Source organism: Mandrillus leucophaeus, unplaced genomic scaffold, assembly GCF_000951045.1.
Source record: "Mandrillus leucophaeus isolate KB7577 unplaced genomic scaffold, Mleu.le_1.0 Scaffold281, whole genome shotgun sequence".
Classification (NCBI taxonomy): domain Eukaryota; kingdom Metazoa; phylum Chordata; class Mammalia; order Primates; family Cercopithecidae; genus Mandrillus; species Mandrillus leucophaeus.
In genome coordinates, this window is record NW_012102932.1 from 970,418 (window position 1) to 980,535 (window position 10,118).

The 10,118-nt window shown below is 43.1% G+C and overlaps 1 protein-coding gene across 1 annotated transcript; it reads right to left on the minus strand.

The window, feature by feature from the left end:
• Window positions 1-7,789: 7,789 nt before the first annotated feature.
• On the minus strand, window positions 7,790-9,641 carry CARTPT (CART prepropeptide). The gene is made up of 3 exons (XM_011985230.1): window positions 9,352-9,641; window positions 8,841-8,924; window positions 7,790-8,330 (listed from the first exon to the last, which is right to left on the minus strand). The coding sequence occupies exons 1-3, from the start codon at window positions 9,508-9,510 to the stop codon at window positions 8,223-8,225; spliced, it is 351 nt and encodes a 116-aa protein (XP_011840620.1). The 5' UTR covers window positions 9,511-9,641; the 3' UTR covers window positions 7,790-8,222.
• Window positions 9,642-10,118: the final 477 nt, after the last annotated feature.

A 10,118-nucleotide genomic window follows, 5' to 3' on the forward strand; every position in this document is an offset into this window, starting at 1 on the left:
ATGTCTACAAGAGACGTCATGGAACAAACCCTATAGACATCACTCACAAACTCAGAGAGCCCAGAAAATGCTGCCGAACTTAGCTTTATTCTTTGGAATAGCTTACCCTTATTGAGTTCTTATAGCGTTCAGGTACTGTTCATATATGTTAACTCATTTAGTCCTCCTTGACTGTACAAGGTGAGATTAATTGGGGGGAAATGTCTTCTTAAATTGCAAATGTAGTGATTTAAACAGGGTATCAGTGGCTTTACCCATCCATGACTTTACGATTTTGTTTTAGAGGACCGTATCCAGTTCCTTTTGCTACATTTTAAGGAAGTCTTTGCCTTTACTGAGAAAGGCATATCAGTAAAGGTGACCCTGCCTCCTAGCCGAAAGAACAGACAGGCTAAACACCTGCTTTATTTGATCCTATTACGCCCACTTCCACCTCCTCTGTCTCTGTGAGGGAAGAGTTCAAAGGAATTCAAGGCAAAACATCCACGCCTGATTTATTTGTGAAAGATGGTCTGTCTCTACACAGCCTACATTGGAGGTAGGATTATTGTTTTTTCCTTTTCCTGAGGGACATCATTAGCATAGTGATAATTAATGAAAGGCAGCAGCCAGAGTTGGGTAAATTACTAATGGTTTCAATTATGCAGAGAGCAGACAGCCCTTGGTGCAGTTGTCCTTGGTGACAGCGTAGAAGTGCTCTGGGGAAACAGGGACGGTGGGCAGAGAAGCAAGGCCATGTGTATGTAGCTCTGCCTTCTGGAGTCTGCACACATAGGTTTGGCTCTTCTCATCCAAATAGACTGGGTTTTCATGCAGAAGTGTTCGTGAATTAAAACTAGCGGAGGGTCCCTCTTGTAGATGGTGGATACTATCAGATTCTCCCTACAGAATGGCTATGTGGGAATTAGGACTGGTTCCAGGGACCTGTTGGAAAGTTAAGGGTAGGGGGTGGTCTCTTACAGCAACCACAGAAATTGGAAACGAGGGGGCAAAATTGAGAACTGCACTAGATCAGTGCTGAAGAGTACCTGGAGGGTGTATCTAAAATGGGTTACCAGAACCAATGGGATGAAAACCAATACCAGAAGCTGAGATACACAAACCGAAGGGATCCAGGCAACCTAGGAAAAGGAAAGTGAGGAGTGTTGTGTGGGAACAAGCAAGAGAAGAGAGGACCAGGACAAATTCAATGCCACAGTAGGAATCTTTCTCCCTCCATAGGTTCACCTTTATGGGTCCCTCCTAAACAGAGCCTTCTCATTATATAACATCATAAGCTCCTTGAAGGTGGCAGTCTTTACTGTTTTCTTCTCTGTTGCATCCCTGGAGCCTACCACAGTGCCTGACGCAGAAAAGATGCTTTAAAATGTCTGTTGAATAACAAATAAAGGGGTGAATGAATGAATGAACGAATATATCTGTCTTGCTATACTGGATATTGGTCAAAGAAATTTGATAAGCCATTTTTTACTTTTTTTTTTTTTTTTTTTTTTTTTTTGGATGCAGAGTATAACTCTGTCACCCAGGCTAGAATGCAGTGGCACAACCACGACTCACTGCAGTCTCAAGCTCCTCAGGCTCAGGTGGTCCTCTCATTCAGCCTCTTGAGTAGCTGGACTACAGGCACATGCCACCACCCCTCACTCATTTTGTATTTTTTGTAGAGATGAGGTTTCACCATGTTGCACGGGCTGGCCTCAAACTCCTGGGTTCAAGCGATCTGCCCATCTTGGCCTCCCAAAGTGCTGGGATTACAGACATAAGCCACTGCATCTGACCTAGCATTTTTTTCAATAAAACCACATTAATTGTTACTTGAAGTAACAAAGAATTTACTGAAAAACTGATTGGAGAACAGGAAAAGTGGTTTCCCATATACATTAAACAGCAAATCACTTAATAAATGTTCATTCAATATTTATGTTTTTCCCTAGATTCCTTCTCCAGATGTCTTCTCTCCTTCAACCCTTCCTCAACTCAGAACACAGTATTTTATTACTGCTTATGTAAAAAAATCCACTGCTCTTATAACCATAACGTGATTTAAAGAACAAGACGTACCATTTCTACGTCCCATCTCAGAGCTCATCATACCCTCTCTCCCTTTGAGGGCATATGCTAGCCTTTGAGATCTCCAGCCAGGGACAGGTATTAACAAAATGTGATAAATCTGGTCCCAATGTCTCCCTACAGAGCCCTGATAGCTCAACTTCTCTGCAGTCACCGAAAAAAGAGGCAGTGGAAAACCCACCCGCTGGGAAGTCTGAGGAAGTGAGTGGTCTGTGCCTTGCAGGAGTATTTGCTTTTTGCACCAGAACTATGAGAAAAGGGAGTGTGGGAAAATGATTGTAGAGACTTATCCAGTAGACGGTAGATTATTTACAGAATAAAGCCAAATCTATTCATTAAAGAACAGTCTCAAGATTTTTTCCCCCAGGACTCAGAGGACAAACACCAAGATGAAAAGGAGAAAAGAAGATGCAATTCACATAAACATGGATATGAGAGAGCCTATACTTATGTAAAAGGAATCCCAGAAAGAAACTGAGCACACAACAGAGAAACAGTAAGCAAAGAAATGAGAGAAATACCTTTCACTCACCCAAAGCAAATCTTGAATATTTCCATTGAAAGAGCTCAACAAGACTCAGACAAGATAGAGACAGACCTATATCAAGATACCCTGAGTGACGTATATGAAGCTCAAATGTAGGAAAAAACACCTACTCAGAGACTGAAAGAGACAAGATACCTGGGGGAAAAGGCAACTACAGTGAAAAATTTCCCTTATCGCAATACCAGAAAACAATGGATTAATCGCATGGGAAGAAGTTTCAATACCTCTGTTATTAAAAAAAAAAAAAAGTTCCTTGCAAGAGCAAAGTAAACCCAAACTCAAAAATGCAAAGATTCAGAGACGTAGTACCCAAGTGCCCATCCTCAAAAAGTTACTTAAAGAAAGACTCCAATTAACTGAAATAAAGAACTCAAGAATTGAGATGATTTTTTAAAAGAATCAATGATGAACAATAAAACTTAGAGTTTGGTAAAGAAAATTGCTGCTCTGTGGTTGCAAAGCTTAAGGCAAATGTTAACAAATCACTCCTAAAGTGAAGTATATAAAAATTTAAATATTAAAAATCTGGACATGAAATATCAGATTATTTTAAAAGAGGCTAGAAAGCAGAAGGAAGTCTCAACTCAAAGACTCCTACTACACATCCAAATAAAGATGCGCATGAGGCCAGACATGGTGGCTCATACCTGTAATCCCAGCACTCTGGGAGGTCAAAGTGGGCGGATCAAGAGGTCAGGAGATTGAGACCATCCTGGCTAACATGATGAAACCCTGTATCTACTAAAATACAAAAAAATTAGCCGGGCGTGGTGGCGTGTGCCTGTAGTCTCAGCTACTCAGGAGGCTGAGGCCAGGGAATCGCTTGAACCCAGGAGGCGGAGGTTGCAGTGAGCCGAGGTTGCGCCACTGCACTTCAGCCTAGACAACAGAATGAGACTTTGTCTCAAAAAAAAGAATAAAATGAAATAAATTTTATATATATGTGAGTGTGTATGTATGTATGTGTGTGTATATACACACACACACACACACACACACACACTCTTATGTGCATCCCAAAATGAGAAATCTAGACTCCCTCAGTCGTTGTTGGAGGAGATTCACATGAGGAACCCCGCAACCCAGTGTCAGAATCTGATTTGGGTTTGGTATTGGAGTAATTGGTTACAATGGCTAGTATCACTTATCCTAATACACATCAGAAGTGATATTTCAGGGCCAGGTGCAGCGTCTCCCACCACTAATCCCAGCACTTTGGGAGGCCAAGGCAGGAGGATTGCTTGAGGCCAGGAGTTCAAAACTAGCCTGGGCAACATAGCGAGACCCAATCTCTACCCCAAAAAATTAAAAATTAGCCAGGTATGGTGATGTGCACCTGTAGTTCTAGCCAATCTGGAGGCTAAGGCAGGAGAATCACTTGAATCCAGGAGTTCGAGGTTGCAGTAAGTCATAACATCACTACACTAAAGAATTGCTACTTCAAAGCAAATTTACAACTTTAAAAATGTGTAGTAAAACTCCAAACTATTGGAAATAAATTAATTTTCAAGGAACTAGAAAGTAAAGCCTAAGAAAATAGAAGGAAACAAAGAAAATACGAGAAATCAGTAAGCTAGAAAACAAAGCAACTATAGAGGATTAATAACACAAAGACCAATAAATACACAAATCCCCCCCCCCAAAAAAAGAGAAAGAGTATTTAAGCAATGTTAGAAATGAAAGTGGGATGAAATAATACTTACAGGATAGATTTGAATCCAATGCCAATGATTTTCATCACTTAAATGAAAAAGACAATTTTCCAGAAAAATATAGAACCTTTAAGATGGACTCAGGAAAACAGAATAAACCAATAGTTATCTATGTGAGTGGTTTGGTTGGTTGGTTTTATATCTCTGATAGTAGTTTTTATGCACAGCAAAGATTAATCAAGTGCTGTCTTGGGTTTTAAAGTTATCCTTCAATTTATAAATGCAAAAACTTAGTTCTTCCTTATTCTATTCTTAGATCTTTTTTAACATCCTTCCTAACTAGATTTAAATTAAGTCCAATTGAAATGTGCAAATCTCTCATGTCTCATCTATCCCCAGTCATAGTTCTAAGGTCAATTTTAAAGAAATTGACTCAGTAATCAAAGTCTTCCGCCCACAAAAGAATTTAACCAAACAGTCGCAGACAATCTCTCTTTACAAACTATTTCAAAAGACAAGGAAAGAGAAGGGGAAAACAATCTTCCTGATTCATTTTATGAAGCTGTGACAGTCTAACACTGAAACCAAGCAATGACAGTATAAGAAAAGAAAATTACAAATCAATTTTTCTTAGGAGCATAGATTTAAAAGTTCTAGAATATATACCAACAAATAGAAGCCAATAATGTGTTATGAAATTTTTCATAACTAAGTGAAGTTTATCCCATGCATGGAAAAACGTCGTTATAAAACCTATCAGTAAAATGTACCACTATCAAGCAGACAAGGTGAATGACCAGGCAGCACATATAGCCTGTCTACAACATCATTTAAGGGGGTGGGGGGGACTCATGATGGGGACAAGAGCAGGAGCAGGTGTGTGGTTTTCCACTGCCTCTTGCATGCTGAGCAATGCCCAGGATGTAGAGGGATTAGAAGTTAACCTCTGAGAAAGGAACCTGTCCCTTGGGCTATGGGATGTATGAGCCATTCACCCCATGGGATCAGCAGCTATGGCTGTATGACAGGGCAGAACCTTGGACTCCAGCTCTGGCCTTCTACCCCAACACTCACCAAGATGAATGTTGATCATTCCAATATTGATAACATGGAAAGGCAAAGTTACTTTTAACAAGCCATTGAAGATTAAGTGCTGCTATCATTAGTGCAGAACATGTTAGCACTATTAACTGAAAAATCTGGGCCCCCAGACAAAATTTTTGAAAAAAAAAAAAAAAAGGCCTCTTCATACAGAGCCCACAGATTCCTCATTACCAATTTCCCATAGCCACTTGTCCATATCCCTTAGTCTTATCAAACAAGAAAGGAGGGATGACAGAGTAGAGGTAGGGGTGAGGGGAACAAGCTAAAGAGGTTGAGTCAAGTTCATATTCCTTTCTTCAAATTCCTCCAGCGTCTCTTGCTTTTGGGGAAACACACCAGGCTAAAAGGGAAAGCAGTTCTGGCCAGGTGTGGTGACTCACACCTGCAATCTCAGTGTTTTGGAAGGCAGAGGCAGGAGGATCGTCTGAGCCCAGGAGGTCAAGACCTAGCCTGGGCAATGAAGCAAGATCCCATCTCTACAAAATATAATTTTTAAAAATCAGCCAGTTGTGGTGGTGTGCACCTATAGTCCTAGCTATTTGGGAGGCTGAGGTGGGAGGATTCCTTAAGCCCAGGAATTTGAGTCTGCAGTGAGCTAGGATGGCACCACTGAACTCCAGACTAGGCAACAGAGTGAGACCTTGTCTCTAAAAAAATAATAATAATAAGGAGAGAAGGCAGTTCTGTATGTTATCCCTGATGGTCCTGCCTATTCACTAAAGCAATTTCATGATCTGATTTATTTAGGAATGATACAGATAGGAATAGTTAAGGGGCTCAAGAATTTTCTAACTGAAATGATTTCTGGAAAAGTAGCAGACTGTGAAACTATTAAATAACTACTTGCACTTATTAAAGGTTAAAACATACCACATTCTGCCTGGGCGGCGTGAGTAGCACCTGTAATCCCAGCACTTTGGGAGGCCAAGGCGGGCCGATCGCTTGAACCCAGGAGTTTGAGACCAGCCTGGACAACAAGGCAAAGCTCCATCTCTACTAAAAATACAAACGTTGGCCACGCATGGTGGTGCATGCTTGTGGTCCCAGCTACTTAGAAGGCTGAGGTGGGAGGATCACTTGAGCCTGGGAGATCGAAGCTGCAGTGAGCCATAATCATGCCACTGCACTTCAGCCCGGGTGAGAGAGTGAGACCCTGTCTCAAAAAAAACAAAACAAACGAACAAACAAAGAAAAATACCACATTCTAATCACATATAGCCTTGTGTAAGGGAATTCAAGTGGAAGTGCAGTTTCAAAAAATATACCTTGGCCCCCAGTGAGCAATTTTTATTAAAGAAAGATATGCTTTCTGGGGAATTCAAAGCCCAGTCTGTTGATTGCCTGAAGTGGCATGGAGAAAAGGGACAAATTTTTGGAGTCAAAGGGATTAAAGCTAAAATTATTATTTAGGATTGTATGATGTAAGCAAATTCCATAATTCTCTTGCCTTCTGTTTTCTACTCTGAAAAATAGTAATAATATCTATCTTACTAGATTAGGCATGCTAATAGTAATAATCACACTGCAAATGGTACCTGTGTATAAGAATATTTTCTCTCAGAAAATTCCCGATGAATCAGTGGAGGGGCTTTATTTTTAAAATCTGCTATTATGCAAGTGCCTCTTGAGTTTGGATTAGGAAGCTGTTAACATTTGTTTCTCTCATGATACTGCTACTTAGATGTTACTTAGTCTGGTTTAAACCCTTGGAAATGTGACCTCAAATAAGCACTCAGAAACATTTAAAGACTACTTAACTTTACATTTAATATGTTTTAATTTCTTGAGTTGAATTCTCACCTCCCCCAATTTTTATTTGTTCCCCGTAAAACTATTTTCTGAATTGACTGTTTCTCCTGGAATAGAGAATTTTCCAAGAGTGTGAATTTACTTGTGGGAAGGAATGAGTCTCATAATCTTAGAGCCTTTAGGCAAATAACAACCCTAAACAGCCCATATCTTTAAATCAATGTATATTTTCTAATAAGGGAATTGTCAAAACAAAAGTTCTAATTTTTCAAATTGCTTTTAATGTAACTAAAACGTGAAACAGTTTATATTTTACGGTCTCACTGTTTAAAGGGACTGGCTAAAGGTTTTAATAAGCAAAATCATATCACCTCAATTCCAACCATCTCCATCTCATTCATCTCTCTCTCTCTCTCCTTCTCTCTCTCTCTCTCTCTCTCACACACACACACACACACACACACACACATCACTGCAATCAAAGAAAAATAGAGTATACTAAAACTGGCTTGGCAAACCCCTAATTAACAGTCAAAACTCCTTGGAGCTAAGGTGCCACTCTCCCAATAGGCTGCTATTTTTAAAATATTTCTCTTTGAAAACAACAGCATGATTAATCTCACAATTTCCACTTAAATTACTTACATGGAAACAACAACACACTATGGGCAATTATTAAAAACACTTTATTATGTATAATTTGTACATGCTTCAATTTGTGTCACTTAGGGTGATTTATTTTCCAGGTTGCAATGACATCTACCAAGATTAGCTAGCCTAATTTTCATTCTGCCATGCCACATACAAAAATACAATTTTCAAAGCAAAGCTTCCCTTCTTTACACAAAGGTACACAAGAGTTTGTCAGACAAATAAAATAAGAATACCTCACACACGTATCAACACCACACAAGGCATTATCCTTCACACAGTAACATCTAATGTGTTCTTTTATTTTTGAAACAGCAGGAAAAGAGCCCTTTCCCTTCAGAGGAAAATAAAAACTTTATCTGTTGCTAAAGCCAAACTCCAGGGATGAAGGTATGGTCTTCTGGGGAAAGCAGAGGGATGGGAATGTATGGAGGAGAATGGACACCCCTTCATAAGCACTTCAGGAGGAAGGAATTGCAGGAAGTTCCTCGGGGACAGTCACAGAGTTTCCCGATCCTTGCCCCTTTCCTCACTGCACACTGCTCACCGGCGTCACACTGCAAACAACAAAATATGTGGTCATCGAGTGTGAAAAAACCCAGGATCCCAACAGGCAAGTCTCACAGTCAATGCAACCTCTGTTTCTTGAAAGGGGCAATTGAACCTCATCACCATCACAGGAAGTCTACGTACAGTCAGGTCTGAAACAGGGAGCCTTGTGCTTATAACTTCAGTGAGAGTATATTTTTTAAAGAAACTTACATTATTAGTTTTATCCTAGTTTCTTCCATTTTTAGGTGGCGAGGGTTGGGGGGCGGGGGAAGGGGAGCATCACATTTCCTGGCTCCTTTTCTTGCCCATTCAGAGGGGAAAAAATCAGACCTTTTTCCTGAGCAACAAACAAATTCCCATTTCCTCACCCGGGAAGGAAGCAGCAGCCCACAGAATCCTGAAAGTCCATTACCTAAGTTATTTAGCCACATCCTAGGGAGAAGATTGTGTGTACGATTCGAGACGGTGTAATTTCTCCTGGAAAAACACGGGAAGGGAGTGACCACAAACCTTACCATGGGGACTTGGCCGTACTTCTTCTCATAGATGGGAATACGTTTACTCTTGAGCTTCTTCAAGACTTCCTGCAGCGCTTCGATCTGCAACACAACGCCCCGGGGCCTGAAGTTGCCGCCTTGGCTGCGAGCCCAGCCCAGGTGTGCACTTCCAGCCCTAATTATAAGGAGCCCCGGACCCACACTCTCTCTGCGGTGGGACTCCGCAGACACAGGGAATGGTCCAGGGGTAGAAACTTAGCGGGCGCTGTCCCAGGTACTGACTGCGGGACTCTGAGCCGCTGAGGCTCCTGTTGCTCGGAGGGGCCGGGATGAGGGATTCGCTCAACAGACTGCCAGGAGCCCGTGGGCTCGAGACGCTCTTCGGATGGCAGCGGGTGCCTGGGCGTTGCGCTCAGCTCCCCGCGCCCTGACTCTGGGAATAGGAGTGGGGGTGGGGGAAGGAGGGAGGCTTGCAAAGGAAGAGACAGCGCGACAGCTCAAGGGGGTTGGGAGCGAGGGAAATACCGACCAGCTCCTTTTCGTGGGAGGCATCCTCCACGGCAGAGTAGATATCCAGGGCTCGGGGCTGGAGCTCGGCGTCCTCCTGGGCACGGGTACCCAACAGAGGTAGCATCAGCAGCAGGGCGGCGCCCAGGAGGGGCAGCAGCCGCACGCGGGAGCTCTCCATGGTGCTGAACCTCTTCGTTGCTGGGGCACCCCGCGCTCCCACCTTTTATAGTGAGCCCGAGCCCCCGTGCAGGAAAGAGGGAGGAGGCGAAGAAGGAAGGGGGTGTGGAGGAGGGCCCGGGTCAACCGTCTGTAGGCAGCGCTCTGCCGGCGCTTGACGTCAATGCCCGCCGGGCTCCAGGCGCCTGGGAACGAGGCTCTGCGCACAGATGGGCTACAGCGCAGAGAACAGGACCCTGTGCCCCCAAATGCTGTCAGTCCCTCGGCAAGGGATGCTCCCCGAGGGGCCTGAGCTGAAGCCGAGGGGCTAGAGGTGAGGGATGGGAAGCGGGAGGGCCCTAGGAAATGGAAAATGCCTTCGGGGCAACGCTCGGGCAGGAGAGTCGCTTCCCATCACCTAGCAGCGGTAGCAGCCGCACCATCCACCTCGCCAGCCCTGCCTTGCCTCGCACCCCAGCCCCAAGTGTGGCTGTGAGAAGCAGGTGTTGCCTCCAGACAGCCACGTTTGCTGAGCACCTTACTCTGTGGGGTAGGGTAAGAAAACATAGTATACAAAAGAAAGAGAAGTAGTGGCCCTCCCCATGATGGGTTCTATGATGGAATCTGTGT

Bases quoted from the DNA above. Each gene is read 5' to 3' on its own strand.
- CARTPT (XM_011985230.1), bottom strand. From the start codon at position 9,510: ATGGAGAGCTCCCGCGTGCGGCTGCTGCCCCTCCTGGGCGCCGCCCTG. The intron at 8,925-9,351 runs GTCGGTATTTCC...GTTGTGTTGCAG, and splicing joins CCTCCCACGAAAAGGAGCTG to ATCGAAGCGCTGCAGGAAGT. The intron at 8,331-8,840 runs GTAAGGTTTGTG...TGTTGTTTGCAG, and splicing joins AGTACGGCCAAGTCCCCATG to TGTGACGCCGGTGAGCAGTG.